This window comes from Pseudorca crassidens, chromosome 14 (assembly GCF_039906515.1).
Source record: "Pseudorca crassidens isolate mPseCra1 chromosome 14, mPseCra1.hap1, whole genome shotgun sequence".
Lineage (NCBI taxonomy): Eukaryota > Metazoa > Chordata > Mammalia > Artiodactyla > Delphinidae > Pseudorca > Pseudorca crassidens.
This window is the reverse complement of record NC_090309.1, coordinates 44246523-44262846: the sequence shown is the minus strand read 5'-3', so window position 1 is coordinate 44262846 and position 16324 is coordinate 44246523. Positions and strand designations below refer to the sequence as shown.

At 50.2% G+C, this 16324-nt stretch overlaps 1 protein-coding gene across 9 annotated transcripts in view; it reads left to right on the top strand.

Moving 5' to 3' along the window:
• The window catches only part of CCDC85A (coiled-coil domain containing 85A), a 685546-nt gene that overhangs the window by 476720 nt on the left and 192502 nt on the right, over window positions 1-16324 (top strand). For 2 of the 9 annotated variants that reach the window (XM_067705037.1, XM_067705036.1), the window contains exons 1-2: window positions 4796-5835; window positions 14541-15540. The exons of 2 other annotated variants lie outside the window; for them this stretch is intronic. In XM_067705037.1, coding sequence (XP_067561138.1) covers window positions 5566-5835; window positions 14541-15540 — 1270 coding nt within the window. In that variant the 5' untranslated portion in view covers window positions 4796-5565. Of the gene's footprint in view, window positions 1-4795; window positions 5836-14540; window positions 15545-16324 lie in introns of those variants that run through there. 5 more of the 9 variants (XM_067705039.1, XM_067705038.1, XM_067705042.1 and 2 more) reach the window with 3 other exon arrangements.

The window sequence follows — 16324 nt, the reverse complement described above, 5'->3', positions numbered from 1 at the left end:
ACCCGGAGGAGGGTTAATAGTGAAAATAGCACTAAAGGTCCAGGAATTACCACAATTGGGTATGCTCATTTCCTTTACAAACGACAGAAAATAGGGGCTCCTTGAAGTACCCTCTGCCTTCACTGAGATGCACACCTCCCCCACCCACAGAGCGCAGCTGTGAGCCTGGAGGTGTGGGAGGAGCACAGAGCAGCTGTTCCCTCCCCTGAGCCAGAAGACACCAGGGATCTCAACACTGGGGGTCAGGCTGGCTGGACCTCTCTTCCTTTCGCAGTTTCTGCCCTAGTACTTGGTAGAACAAAGTGCAATAAAACCTAGCAAGCTCCTAAATATTCCGTTTGTGGGGCTGGATCAAGGCAAAGCACTTCCGCAGTGGCTTGCAGTGGAAACATGTTTTGGAGGCATCTAGCAGTAACATCCACCACCCCCAGAGGTTCCTCACCGGAGCTAGGATTCCCAGCTACTTCGTGGCTCCACACATGGCCGTGTTCTCTGGCTCTGGACTCAGAATTAGGGAGCAAAGCCAAGATCCGTTGCACTTCCACTGAGTTTTGAAGTGTTGTTTGGGAAAGTGGTTCTTGGTGGAGCAAGATAGGAGGTTTCAATGGCTGCTTGTGTTACTTGACACAACACAGATACAGTGAGATGAGCCGCAGCCTTGTTCATGCAGTGCCATAACTCACTCTGGCATCATCAGAGGATAAACCTGCCACCTGAGTGCATTTTGTAGCCATTTGAGACGAGCTCATCAAAGCACCATACTACCCTACGTTTAAACAATTTCGAAAACTTTTCTAAACTGCAGATCACTCCTTTGACTTCTAAGACAGCAAATACCAAATAGTAATTAATATTTTAAAAGGAAGAGGCATTCCAAACCAGGGGGATAAAAAATTCTGAACAAAAGCCTCTAGCAAACTTGTTCCCTCCCTCCTCTCCTTTCCTTATTGAGTGCGGACTCTAGGTAGGAAGTAGGCCTTGTCTTCACGGAATTTAGGGGCTAATAGAGGGAGAAGACGTCAAAGTAAATGGGAGAGAAAACATATAGGGTCTATGATTGAAGACAAGACCTCTCTTTCCCTTTTGTCCCTTTCTTCCTTCCTTTTTTTTGTTTTTTTTTAAATTTTTTTGTTTGCGGTACGCGGGCCTCTCACTGTTGTGGCCTCTCCCGTTGCGGAGCACAGGCTCCGGACGCGCAGGCTCAGCGGCCATGGCTCACGGGCCTAGCCGGTCCGCAGCATGTGGGATCTTCCCGGACCGGGGCACGAACTCGTGTCCCCTACAATGGCAGGCAGACTCTCAACCACTGCGCCACCAGGGAAGCCCCCTCTTCCTTTCTTTATTGCCGTGTGTGTGTGTGTACACACGTATATGTGCTTATAGATGTATGTATCCGGTAACTTACAAAGATACATACAGAGCAAGGTAAAAAAGAAATGTGGAAATTTGGAGAAGGAAATTTGAAAGTAAAAACATGATGGAAGTCAGAATTAGTCAAAAAAATTATACTCCTGAAGTCTTGTCTAAGTAACTGAATGTGGGCCACAAGTTTGGATCTGACTTCCCAGCACCCAGTGCAAAGAGGAATACACACCAGTTGCATAATTTAGTCTTTGGAAGATTAAAACTAATGAGTTGCCAAGAAACCTCATGGATTAGGGTGCAGTGTCATGACAAGGCGCTGTGGGATGTACTCAGCAATGTCCTCAAGAGCATCTCCCATTGCACCGAGGAGTTCTGTAGGGCATGATGGGAGCCTGTAGGGTTTGGAGAAAACAGAAAAGATAGAATATTAAATTCTGGCTGGAGCTAAACTTTCTGCTAGGATTGAGCTGGGTTAGTCTGAGTCTCTACCTATAATTTTCTGTAGTTTGATATTCTATTTTAAATGCTGAGCTAGGGGTATGCACTGGAGGTTATGGGAGTGGAGAGGGATACTCACTTCTGCCTCCACTGGAGAAGTGTGGGCTGTTGCCAGAGACCTGGAGGAGATGTTGCCCATGGAAGGATACACTGTGAGTTGTCCAGGGGAAAAAGGCGGGGAAGGCATTGAGAGAACAGCACCAGTGGGGCACAGAGGTATAGAAAGTGCCCATAGGGAGCTACGGGCAGCTTGGCACTGGATAAGTATGAAATATGAGGCAACGTAGGGTGGGGGGGAGGGCTGGAGAAGCAGGCAAGGGCAGACTGTGCCCGTCTTCCGTGCTCTGGTAAGGAATGTGGCTTTGCTCTGTGGAGAGATACTGAGATGCCACTGAAGGGATTTAGGCAGGGGAGTTGTATCTGCTATCGATAGCATTCATGCTGCACAATGAATCTCCCCCAAACTCGGTGGCCTAATAACAATCACACATTCTTGCACACAGATCTGAGTCTGTGAGGGGAGGGTGGCCGTGCTTCAGGGTGGCCCTGTGTGAGGCCCAGACTGAAGCCAAAACAGCCACCCAAAGTTAGCTCTTTTCCCCGTGAAGTGTGGAAGTACAAGAGGGTGAGTTCTCACCAGAGAAGGGTTACACCCTCAGGTGCACCCACTCTCCAGTAGCAAAGCAAGTCCTGTGGCCAAGCACAATATCATCAAGAGAGGATAAACTCTGCCCCCCTCAGTGGGAGCTACTGCAAAGTTGCATGGCAGAGATGGTATGAATTATACAGGGAGGTTGTGAAGAATTATGAACAATGATTCAATCTACCTTAGGGGGGACGCAGCTGGACTTGACTTTTTAGGTAGTTCACTTGGGCAGTTCTGTGGAAACCAAATTCGAGACAGGTGATACTGAAGTCAGATGGACCCGTGAGGATGGTCAGGTGAGACCTAGTGAGAATCTGGGTTGGACGATTAGTGAGCTGTGATGGAACAGTTAGTTCAAAACAACAAATGAGGTAAAACCGTCAGGACCTAATGACTTAGAGTCATTTATGGCTGGTTTTGAGCTACCTCCATTTACTGTACACAGAGTCCACTGCTAAGGTTTGCATATGAAATTGTTAGTTGCCTATCCAATATTTGTTTTCTTATTTCTTATTAAAACAACTTTGATTTTACTTGTGGCATTGATATGCTTAACTTAAAAAAATTACCTAGCTTCACTTGAAGCTGCGAGGTGGTCAGATGGCAAACCCGGGCTATTAGGATATAAGTGAGATTCACTGGGTCATATTACCAGGAGAACTTGTGCCATTTGCTTCTACCTTCTTCCTGCCTCAAATGTAGATGGATGGCTGGAGCTCCATGTATAAGCAGACGCCCACAGTTCAAACTCTTGTTGTTCAACGGTCACCAGTACTAGAGGATGCTGGGTGCGGGGGACCATGGGTCAATGTGATGAGGCCATCTGTCTGCTAACTGGTACTTATTGAAGTTAGGCTTCTCCCTCCCAGAGAGATATATCATCCCTGATGATCGATCATGCTTGGATCCAAGGACCATCATCCTTGATGGTCACATTTCAAAGGGATGGCTCCCAGGTCCTTGAGAAAGAATTCCTGGGTGGTAAAACTGGTGAGAAGCTGGGAGATGATCGACAGTTCAAGGGTGCAGAGAAAGAATTGACAATGGAAAGTTTTCTAAAGTAAATGTTCTACGTAAAGGGAGGTCAGGGACCTTTGGTCAGGAAGAAACCTGTCTGAAGTGTAGTCAAGCTGAGGGGAACTTGAAGGCCATCTACGTCAGAGGGCAATACCACCTTGCAGGCTGTCCAGGAAGTCTGGTCTCAGAAGTCCTCAAGTGATCATTTCTTAACAGGTGGCAGCTTTATCAGGGGACACACACTGACCAGCTGGTAAGGGTCTCTGACTTAGATTCTCATCCTACTGGATGGAGATGATTGCCTCTGCACTCCGGTTTTCTGAAGCCCCCTGGGGGCAAATCCCTGCAGTTTTCTGACCCTGTCTCCATCCTGGAGAGGAGAGGATTCACCTAAGTGACATGCCAGGACCAAATACATCCAATTCTTCAGGCAAAACAACACGTTTTCAGCTCAGAGATGATTCCATGCGACTTCGTGTGAGAGTAGAACTGGGGCGGGGAAGGGACTCTTGTAGCCCAAAGTTAGTACTCAGGGACACAGAGTACCCCTTCCAGAAATTACCATCATAAACAGCCAAGGCAGTAATACAGGGCAGCCTGCGGCACAGAGGAAAATGAAAATCTCCTTGGCTGGCATTTCAGCTTGTCTAAGGGGCCGTGCTTTGCTCAGAGGGGAGATGACTGTGCTGACCTTAAAATCCAGGCTTCGGGAAGCAAGAGATGAAGGTTTTTGTTTTTCCCTTAATTAAGGCTTTGGTGTTTTGCAAACAAAAATAGAAAAGATTCAGAACCTCCCCTTAAGCTTCGTTACAAAGTCGTTGATTTATAGAAAAGATAAAGGCCTTGGGTGAGCGTAGGGGTGGATGGTCCCTAAAGAGTATTGCCCAGAAGCCTCTTTTTCCCCTTCTTAGAGTATAGGGGTTTTCTTAAACGTTCCTTCCCCAAAGCCCTCCCCCCTTGCTTTTGCCATCGACCTCTTCTTCCATTCTCCAAAGTACAGTCAGACGGTTACCCTTCAGGTCCTGCTACGCATCTTTCCTGAACCCCAATTTCTCAAAATACCTCGCAGCTGTTTCCCCTGCCCGGTGACGAGCCTGGCGTGCAGGGGGCGGAGGGAGCTGCTTCTGCCACATGGTGGCGCGCGCGCGCCTCCCAAAGACCGAGTGTCACAGCTTCTTATACTTCTCCCCCTCCCACCCCACCCCGACCTGCGCCCGGGCGCTGAAGAAGCCGCGCCCACGGCCTTGCCCGGCGGGACAGCGCACAGCGCGCTTCGGGATCCCAGCGGGCGGGCGAGCGGCTGCAGCAGCTTGCAGCCCGCGCGGGAGGTGTGGCCGGCTGCGGGCTGCCCCGGCTTCAGGCTCCTCCTCTTGCCGGTCCAGCCTTTAAACGCCCCCCTCCCCCGCCCCCACCGCTCGGCGCTGCAAATCCTAGGCTTCCCCCAGCAGCCTGGGAGCGGCAGCGGGCGCAGCAAAGGCTGCAGGAGGAGCGCAGCCGGCGGGCTGCGCCAGTCCCTCGGGCAGCGGCGGCGGCGGCGCTGGATTAGCTCCCGAGGTGCCGCGGAGCCCGGCGCTCCCCGGCGGGGCTAGGAGAGGAGAGAAGCGGGGGCTGCAGCTGGGCAAGGGGGAGGAAAGTGAGCGTGTGTGAGTGCGTGTGTGCCAGAGTGTGGGGGGCGACAGGCTTGAATTAGGGCGGCAGAGAGGGCAGGGGAACCGGGGTGCGGTCCTCTAGGGTCTCCCGCGGCGGCGCCAGCTTCACGGCGCCCCTCACCATGGACTTGCGCGGAGTTGGGATGTGCCTTGGCCGCAGCGCGCGGGTGGCTGACCGGCCCTGGGGGTGCGCGGGCGCGCGCACAGGGATGGCGAGGTAGGATGGCGGTCCAGCGCGACCCCTGCCGCCCCAACCCAGTGGCCTCCGGGCGGTGCAGCTGACTCGTTGGAGCGCACTGGGGTGTGGGCGGAGGCGGCCCAGCCGTGCCCGCGCCTTCGGGAGTTGCTTTGCCTCTTCCACCCACTCGCACCTGCCGTCTCGCGGATACCATGTCGAAGGCGGCCGGAGGCTCATCGGCGGCGGCTGCGGCGGCGGAAAGTTGTCCCCCAACCTCTGCCAGCCCGTCTGCGGCCACTGCCGTGGAGGACCTGTCCAAAGTGTCGGACGAGGAGCTGCTGCAGTGGAGCAAGGAGGAGCTGATCCGCTGCCTGCGGCGCGCGGAGGCGGAGAAGGTGAGCGCGATGCTGGACCACAGCAACCTCATCCGCGAGGTCAACCGTCGCCTGCAGCTGCACCTCGGCGAGATCCGCGGGCTCAAGGTGAGCGCCGGGCTCGGCGGGGCGGGGAGCCGGGCGCCGGGCGCCCTTGGGAGGTGGGACCAGGCAAACTTTCCCCCCTTCCGTCAACAGGTGATCTCCCCCGCCATTCTCCCTGTCAGCATCCCCTGCTCCCCTTCCCCAGCCCTTTGGAAACTTTTCCAAACTTTGTAGACGTTTGGTTCCCTCCTCTTCCCCCTATGGGGCGCACTAGCGTCGAGCTCGTGGTCCTCCGTGGCCGGAGGAGCGGGCGCCAAGGATGCTGAAAGGCTGGGAGGGGAGCGATGGGTACGCGGAAGCTTTAATTTTCCGGGAAGCCGGGAAAATCAGTGCTTTGGGGAGCCGGGTTACGGCCAGGCAGGGGAAAAAACGAGCGAAGGAGCGAGTCCAGAGCATCTTTGCCCTTGGGGATCCGTGATACGATATGGCCGCTCTGGCGCCACGACTTTTCCGTGGGGCAGAGGGTGAGGAAAGGGCGCCGATGCAGGGAAGTGGTGCTGGCGGGGCGCCCAGGGTGAAGCCGCGGCGCCACCCTCGTAACTGGGCTATGTCGCATGGTGCAGAGGAGCTTACCTCTTCTTTCACATTCTGTTTTCTACCTGCTCCTATGCTTTCCTTTTCCTCGAGTTCGGCTGGCGTCGTCTGGCGTCGTCTGGGGTGGCCTGACCGCCCCCATTTACCCCCAATTTGATTATAATTTCGTCTAGCTGGGAGGGGAAGGGCAGAGGGTCTCAGTTTAGGAAGCACAGGGTTTTGAAAGTGTACCTTAAGTGCTATCCAGTCATGCTTTCCTTTGGAGCCAATCCTCCCTCTTTGCTCTTAGGGGGAAAAAAAGAACAAAAGAAAAACAAAACAATAAAACCCCAACCCCCCACCACCTTTCTTTTCCCCTTGGAGTGTTCTGAGTGTGCCAGCAATGTGCCAGCCCGGCTGGCTGCAGCAGATGGGTGGCGGGGAACCGCCCTGCCCGAGTGTACCGCAAAACTTCCTCTCCTCACCGCTTGCACTGGTGCCTCCTGGTATGCCTTCCTCTCATTGTTCTTTTTTTGTTTATAGGAAGCCAGACACAAACGAAATCGCTGCAGGGACCTCGGGGAGCAAATTCCCGCAGGCACATGCTGTTCTTGTCCCCTTTCCACTCCCACCCCACTTCTCAGGCAGTAGACACTTTCTTAATTGCCTCAGCGGCTCCAGCCCTCGGATTCTGGGGCAAAGGGGAGTGGGAGGGGGAGAACTGCTAGATGCTCACCAGGGTGCTGGGCCCAGTGCAGGTGGAGAAGGCCCTCCCCTGAGGCTCCAGTTGACTGTCATATATAGTCCCTAGAGCAGATGCAGTTAGGAGGATCTCTTAGAAAAATCCCAAGCCTTACTCTCTCCTTTGGCTTAATTCGTTACTAACGGACTATTAAGTACCAGACTCTTGGATTAGAGGCAGGGTGGTGTAGGGGGAAGATCATCTCAGAGGTGGGTCTGCATCTAGAATCCTCATATGGCCAGGAGGGTGAGCCTGGGTAATTTCTCAGAGCCTTATTTTACTCATCAATAAAATGCAAATCATAATAACCACCTCCTAGGGGGGTGTGACAATAAATTATAATTTAGGTGAAGGTTTAGTTCTGGACTTGACTGCAAAAAATGGTAGTTATTGTCACCAGGAGATGATGCGTAAGTGTACGTAATGCCATGCATCTCCTGGATGTGGGTTTCCGTGGCAAAGCTGGACACAAATATAGTTCGTAACCCTCCAATTTAATCTTTCATGGCTTGAACTATAATGCAACTTGGAAGAGTTTGTAATTAATTTCCTAGAGATTTTGATAGTATGGAGCATTGACATAAGAGCTTAGAAATACTTGGAAGTTCTTTTAGGTTGTGGGGGTCTGTGTGTGAGTGGTGTGGGGGAGGGGAGGACCGGGTCTTCATTCCAGTAACCTCATTTAGGGAAGTACCTATCAGGCCAGATAAGAGCGGTTACACCTCAAGTAAGAGTCTCCTTGTGGTCTAGATTCGTGACCTGGCATTAAAAGACTTTCCAGTCCACTTCCTTATCAAGTTCGGAAATGATGGGGGTTGGTTACTTTCTGATGCAGCCCCTTCTCCTCATTCCCATCATCCTGGGGCAGCCACATGGCGGCCCCTCCTAAGCCTCTGGCCAACTCTGAGGGGCAAGCCTTCTTCCTTCCCTTCCACATATCGGCTCAGAGCTTCCCTAGACACCATAGTGATCCATAAATGTGATTGACTGAATAAGTGATAGTACATTTCACTTTATTTTTTTATTAATTTTTATTAGGGTATAGTTGCTTTACAATGTTGTGTTAGTTTCTACTGCACAGCCAAATGGATCAGCCATACGTGTACATATATTCCCTCCCTTTTGGATTTCCCTCCCATTTAGGACACCACAGTGCATTAAGTAGAGTTTCCTCTATACAGTATGTTCCCAACAGTTGTCTATTTTATACATAGTATCAATAGTGAGACTTAGAGAACAAATGTATGGATACCAAGGGGGAAAAGGAAAGAGGTGGGGTGGGAGGAAATGGGAGATAACGATAGTACATTTAAAATTTATTTTCATTTAATTGGAAGGAAGGGATTTTCTTTCTTTTTTTTTTTTTTTGCCTCTGTTGGTTTGGGACTCTCAGCTGAAGACTGTAAATTTAGGGTAATTAAGGCCATAACACTTTTCTTTCTTATGCCTCTTTCTGTGAGCTGCCTTTGAAATTGCATCTAAATATTTTCAAGGCTTCTAGGTGGTACTGTGGCTGTGGACATTGGGGAATGGGAGCATCGTTCTTTTCCTTTGAGGGGCCTGTGACTCTGTGCAAGCACTGGCTGACTTGTTTGTGTTTAAACATTTAGGAGGTAGTGCAGAGTGGGAAAGAGAAAGGTTTTGGAGTCTGACAATTTGGGTAGCTTGGGCAAATAACCTTTTTGAGCCTCCGTTTTCTCATCTGCTAAATGGGGATATTATTTCCACTTGAGGTGTGAAGATTAAATGATACATAGATGAAGAAACCACAGTGAGGTTAAATAGCTTTCTTAAGGTCACACAGATATGAAATGTTCCAAAGAAGCTGATTTTCTTTTCTTTTGGCTAGTTGACATTCTCTGGTTAGAATGTGTCATCCTAAAAGGGGTTGGAGAAAGGAGATTCCGGTTAGGGTGCTGCTGTTGAAAGGGATGGATTCCTGAGAACCATGTTCGTGCACTTCTGAGCATATACCAACACCCAGACTGCTCTGGCCTGGAATTTTCTGGGGGCGGGGGCGGGTATTGGGGGCAATTCAATCTCTATGGATTTTTTATCTGCAGCACATTAATTTTCTTCCTCGTTCGCCAACACACCAATTCCCCATCCTGCAATGATGGAAAAATAACAAATTAAAACAACTCTTTAACCACAGTTATAGTACTTGAGAATCTTATGTATGAAATTTGGGATGATATGAATTTCGGGTGATTATGGATTTAATCTTTTAAAAGCCCCCTTTAGACAGATGGGCAACATCCAGTAGCCTGCTGCAGTGTTAAAAAAGACACTGTTTTGAAAAAGACGGCCCAAGTCTTACAGTGATAGATTTGAAAAAACTAGCTCACAAGGTTATTATCAAGCTGGTTGCTTAGCTGTTCATTAGAAGGCAGAGGAAATAGCTCATAATTGGAGAGTAAATAATATTTGCAAGAATAATAACGGAAAAAAAGGAACTGTGATAAAACTGAATGGGCTAATACACGCCCCTTCTACCCCAACTAGAGTTCTGAGAAGTACAGTTGACACTTGAAAACACAGGTTTGAACTGCACAGGTCCACTTTTACAGGGATATTTTCACTACTAAATACTGCAGTGCTACTATCTGCTGGTGGTTGAATCCATGATTGTGGATCTGGTGTACTGAGGTCAGACTATAAGTTACATGGCTTTTCAACTTGGCCAGGTGTCAGCACCACTAATCCCCAGTTTGCTCAGGGGTCAACTGTATATATTTCACTCCATTTGGGAAGGAGCCCATGGTGGCACAAGTCCTATTTACTTCCCAGTTCTGGGGAAAACAGGAATAGTTGTAGGATACTCAAAGGGGATATTTTCACATGGAAATTCAGTTAGATGAAGAAGAACATGACAAACTTTCTATGAAATGGGAGGATTAAGCTAAATGTGGAAGAATTTTTGAAGCTGAGAATGATTTTTCTTTTAACATCTTTTTTTTTTATTTTTGCGGTACGCGGGCCTCTCACTGTTGTGGCCTCTCCTGTTGCGGAGCACAGGCTCCGGATGCGCAGGCTCAGCGGCCATGGCTCACGGGCCTAGCCGCTCTGCGGCATGTGGGATTTTCCCGGACCGGGGCACGAACCCGTGTCCCCGGCATCGGCAGTCGGAGTCTCAACCACTGCGCCACCAGGGAAGCCCTAACATCTTTATTGGAGTATAATTGCTTTACAATGGTGTGTTAGTTTCTGCATTATAACAAAGTGAATCAGCTCTACGTATACATATAGCCCCATATCCCCTCTCTCTTGTGTCTCCCTCCCACCCTCCCTATCGCACCCCTCTAGGTGGTCACAAAGCACCAAGCTGATCTCCCTGTGCTATGCAGCTGCTTCCCCCTAGCTATCTGTTTTACATTTTGTAGTGTATATATGTCCATGCCACTCTCTCACTTTGTCCCAGATTACCCTTCCCCCTCCCCGTGTCCTCAAGTCCATTCTCTACATCTGCGTCTTTATTCCTGTCCTGCCCTTAGTTTCTTCAGAACCATTTTTTTTTTAAATTCCATATATATGTGTTAGCATATGGTATTTGTTTTTCTCTTTCTGACTTACTTCACTCTGTATGATGGATTCTAGGTCCATCCACCTCACTGCAAATAACAATTTCATTTCTTTTTATGGCTGAGTAATATCCCATTGTATATATGTGCCACATCTTCTTTATCCATTCATCTGTCGATGGACACTTAGGTTGCTTCCATGTCCTGGCTATTGTGCTGCAGTGAACATTGTGGTACATGACTCTTTTTGAATTATGGTTTTCTCAGGGTATATGCCCAGTAGTGGGGTTGCTGGGTCATATGGTAGTTCCATTTTTAGTTTTTTAAGGAACCTCCATACTGTTCTCCATAGTGGCTGTATCAATTTACATTCCCACCAACAGTGCAAGAGGGTTCCCTTTTCTCCACACCCTCTCCAGCATTTATTGGTGTAGATTTTTTGATGATGGCCATTCTGACCAGTGTGAGGTGATACCACATTGTAGTTTTGATTTGCATTTCTCTAATGATTAGTGATGTTGAGCATCCTTTCATGTGTTTGTTGGCAATCTGTATATCTTCTTTGAAGAAATGTCTGCTTAGGTCTTCTGCCCATTTTTGGATTGGGTTGTTTGTTTTTTTGATATTGAGCTGCATGAGCTGTGAAGCTGAGAATGATTAATTTTGTTTAGCATTATTTTCTCGGAATATCCACAGCTTCTGATTTCCCATAAAGCACCAGTGTCAAGGAACAATTTATTCTCTTATTACTACAGACTCCAACACAGCAGGGCTAGCTGAAAACGACAATAAGAAATATTTTCTCAGTAGCTAGAGCTGTATCCTGTTTTGGCCATAGGCCTAGCGCTTTAAAGGGCTGGTCAGTCCATAAACACATATTAAGCATTCATTGTATGCAACACACCAAATCAAGTGTGTCAGTTATGCAAAGAAAGACATTGGAATGTACTCTGCCCTCCAGAAGCTAAGGTAACCTACATTAGAAAAGAAAGAAAGAAAAAAAAAGATGCCCAATGAGTGCTCTAAGGAGTGTGTCTTATAGGCGTTGAGCAGTGAATGGGATACTTTAGTCATTCATTCAAGCCTGGCGCTGCTGCACACCAGATGCTGTTCTAGGGCTGGTGGAGTCTTATCAGAGCAATCTGTCCTCTTAGGTAAGTCTATAGAAGGCAGAAGATAGTATTTTCTAGTTGGAAAGTTAGACCTAATCAGGGTTCATAATTAGCTGCTTCACAATTAGAGGGAGCTAAAAGTAGAAAGGCAGGAAGAAAGCCTTGTAGGCCTGGCCCAAGGGTTTATTCATTTTCCTTGGCAAAGGGGAGGCAATGGGGGTTTAGGGGCAGGAGAGACACTACCTGCAGGGAGAGTTTTTGACGATCAGTCTGGCCAGAGAGAGCTTGGATTGGAGTGAGCAAGGGAAGTTAGGGGCTGGGGTAGACCAAGGCAGGGAGGCCTCCTGGAGGCTTTTGGAAACAGCCGGGCCTGAGGTCAGAGAGTGGCACTGAGAAGCAAAAGGACTAGATGGGCATTAGACACAAGGATTGGTGATGCTAAGAGTTAGAATTGAGTTGAAAACTAAGCGGCACAGAGCCTCTTTCTCCTCAGGCCTTGAGAATCACTCCCACGTTAGGCCTCATGACTGCCAGGAGATTCCAGCTTGGCAGATTCCAGGGTGGCAGCTGTTTTATGGTTTATTTCCTAGTCAATATCAGGGGGAAGTGTTGGAATCAACCTGAGTTTGGGAGAATCAAGTCCCCTCTCTGAGTACCTCTAGGTCTGGATTGGATGACAGTCACAAGACCAGAGATTTTCAGGCTTTGTGGAGTAAGGGAAATCTTAGGTAGCTGTCCTCTTTTCACCCCCCACCAAACTATGGTGCTTCAAGAAACAGCTACCCCCTTTACTATATGTGTGAATGGAGACTAAGTGGGGATTTCACAGTTAATTCTGAATTCCTTGGTTTCAGGTTTCTACAGTAGGATGCACAGCGGTGAACAGAAGAGACGGGTCTCCATTCTCATGACTCTGGTCTAGTGAGGATGGAGACTTGACTGATAGACTCAACCGTATGTGATTAGAAGTTGTAATGCAACAGAGGGGAAGTTGAAGGGCTCCTCGCAGAGCATAGATCAGTGGTCAGGGATGGCTTCTATGGGGAAGTGCCGTAAAGTGAGAAACAAAGATTGTGTAGAGGCTGGGGGAAGCTTTCCGAGTGAAAGAGCGGAAGGGCTTGTCCCTTGGGCCCTGAGGCCAGGCCAGCATGGGTGGGGCTCTGTGCATGATGGGGAGGGATGGTCTCACCTTGTCCACTGCCACCATGGGTAGCCGCCACCATCATCTCCCTCTCCCTGGACTAACCTTGTAGCCTCCTACCTGGTCTTCCAGCTTCCACCTTACCCTGTCTCTCTCTCTTCCAGTCACCCGCCTCCTTCCATCCCCCAGCCGTCTATTTTCTGCACAGAATGATGGTGCAGAATGAATCACATCATGTCTAGTCCTCTATCCTCAGCTCGTCAACAGGCCAAAGTCTTCCTGTGGCTGACGAGGCCCACATTATCTACCTAGCCCTGGTGCCCACCCACTTGCACCTCACCTCCCAGACCTCCTTCCCAGCGCTGCCCGCCCTTGCTCACTCCGCTTTAGGCCCACTGGCCTTGCTGCAACTTGAGCCACATCTGTCTTGGGGCTTTTACACTTGCCTTTCGCTCTGCCTGGGATCATCTTCCAGCAAATGTTTGTGCCTTTATTTCACCCAGGTCTTTGCTCAAATGTTTTCTTTCTCTGCAGAGGTGCCTTCTCTTAAAACATAGTATTTTTTAGCCTGCTTTAGTCTTTTTCCCAGCACTTTTCACTCTATGACATTATGTTCTATACTTGCTTTTTTGTTAGTCTTCCCCACCAGAATGAAAGCCATAGGATGGCAAGGGCTTTGCTGCGTCCTCTGATCTGTCCCTAGCACCTGGACAGGTACCTGGCACATAATAGATGCTTACTAAATATTCATGAATGAATCACCGTTCATGCTGGAGAAGTAGGCCAGTTAAGAGGATTGGGGTCCTTTTGAGACTTAAAGGATTTTGCACTTTATCCTAAGGGCAGTGAGACCCTTTTAAGGGTTGAAGCATGGGAGTGACAAGGTAAATTTCGGAGGTAGAGTTCAGGAGACGTGTTTGGCTCGGAACTGGGAGGTGAGGGAGAAGGAGGTGCCAGGCATAACCACAGGTTCTTATAAAGGGCGACAGGATGGGTGGAGGTGGCATTTGCTGAGAGGTGCGATTTGGGGGGAGGGGGGGAGTTTGAATATCACACAAGAACCTGAGTTCCAGGTGAGCTGCCTGGGAGCCGTGCAGGGAGGATGGCAAGTAGGGTTGGATGGGCAGGACTGAAACGCCACCAGGGGACAGTTTGCTGCTCGCTCATGCAGGGGTTGGGGCTGCTTCTCCGGGTCGTGGGCTGAACACCTAGGCAGTGTTTGTCGTTTGCGCTGACGAAAGGCCTGTTGCCTCAGAGCTTGTTAAGCCTTTCACAGATCACAAGCAGCCATCTTTCTTCCTTGAAGGTGGGGCAGGGAGCCTACTGATTTCCTGTTAATGAACCGGCTGCTCCCTAAAGACTGACTGGATGACCTTGGACAAGTGAAGCTTTGCGAGGTCCCGTTTCCCTGTCTGTAAAAGAACCATAATATCCCCTGAGGGTTTGGTGAGAAGTAGATGAGATAATGCAAGTAAAGCATGGGGCAGGGAGCAGAATCAATACCCATTATTGTTAATTTTTTGGACAGCTACACATCTGTAGCTTCCTCTCACCTTCTCCCTCCCTCCGCTATCATCACAGAGAATTCACCCATTCCAGGCTCCCTGGCTCCCAGAAGTCTGAGCCTGGTGTCGCCTCCCACGCATACCTGGCTTGAATGGCTGTGTGTCTCTTTTCAGGATATTAACCAGAAACTCCAGGAGGACAACCAGGAACTGAGGGACCTCTGCTGTTTCCTGGATGACGACCGGCAGAAGGGCAAGAGGGTGTCCCGGGAGTGGCAGAGACTGGGCCGCTACACGGCGGGGGTGATGCACAAGGAAGTGGCCTTATACCTGCAGAAGCTGAAGGAGCTGGAGGTGAAGCAGGAGGAGGTGGTGAAGGAGAACATGGAGCTCAAGGAGCTCTGCGTGCTGCTGGACGAGGAGAAGGGCGCGGGCTGCGCGGGCAGCCGCTGCTCCATCGACAGCCAGGCCAGCCTTTGCCAGCTTGCCGCCACCACGGCGCCCTACGTGCGGGACGTGGGCGACGGCAGCAGCACTTCCAGCACAGGCAGCACCGACAGCCCGGACCACAAGCATCACGCGAGCGGCGGCAGCCCGGAGCACCTGCAGAAGCCCCGGGCCGAGGGCAGCCCGGAGCACTCCAAGCACAGGAGCGCCAGCCCTGAGCATCTGCAGAAGCCCAGGGCCTCCGCGACCCCAGAGCCCACCAAAGCCCTCAAAGGACCCAGCCCTGAGCACCACAAACCCTTGTGCAAGGGCAGCCCCGAACAGCAAAGGCACCCGCACGCGGGGAGCAGCCCCGAAACGCTGCCCAAGCACGTGCTGAGCGGGAGCCCTGAGCACTTACAGAAGCACAGGCCCGGGGGCAGCCCCGAGCACGCCAGGCACAGCGGAGGGAGCCCTGAGCATCTTCAGAAACACGCCGTCGGCGGGAGCCTGGAGCAGCTACCCAGGGCCCGGGGCACCAGCCCGGAGCACCTCAAACAGCATTACGGGGGGAGCCCCGATCACAAACACGTGGGCGGAGGCAGCGGTGGCGGCGGTGGCGGCGGCGGCGGCAGCGGTGGCGGCGGTGGCGGCGGCGGCGGCGGTGGCAGCAGGGAGGGCACCCTCCGAAGGCAGGCGCAAGAGGATCTGTCACCCCATCACCGGAATGTCTACAGTGGCATGAACGGTGGGTCAGTACGTGACGGGGAACCGCTTTGCTGGGGCCACTGGGTAGAGAGTTATGAATGATGCAAGGCTTTGCGGCCATGTTAGAAACTGCAGGCGCTAGTAAGGAGGCGGGTTGGGGAGAGGAGCACACGTTTGCCCCCAAATCATGATGTGTGTGTCTCCCACTCCATTTGTTCTATTTTATGCAGTTACCAGGTAGCCTGGAGAATATTGGGGAGGAGGGGGCAGGGGAAGGAGAGGAACGATAATTCCGTGGGACCCTGAGTAGTCAGGGTGAGATTTGTGGGCATTGAAGATAAAAATAGAACCAATCTAAGATTTCTCTATCTTGAACATTTTCCTGCTTGTGTGCAGTTTCCTACAAGGGCTCTCTTGGAACAGGTGACCAAAGGTTTTTGAGTTCAGCTAACAGCTTATGTGCAGAAAGAAATGAGTATTTATTATGAAAAACAATAACATTAAAAAAGAACTAGGGTGTCCTTAAACAGGCTTGACGCTGGGTTGCCTGAATGCCTGTAAATATGCCTTACTTTTCCTTGAGGATGTTCTCCATTGTGTTGGGGGCCTTAGCATGACTCTGTGACTTCCCTTTGCATCTGAAATGCATCAGATGATTTCTTTCCCTTTTCTTAAATATCTTTATTGGAGTATAATTGCTTTACAATGGTGTGTTAGTTTCTGCTGTATAACAAAGTGAATCAGCTATACATATATCCCCATATCTCCTCCCTCTTGCGTCTCCCTCCCACCCTCCCTATCCCACCCCTCTAGGTGGTCACAAA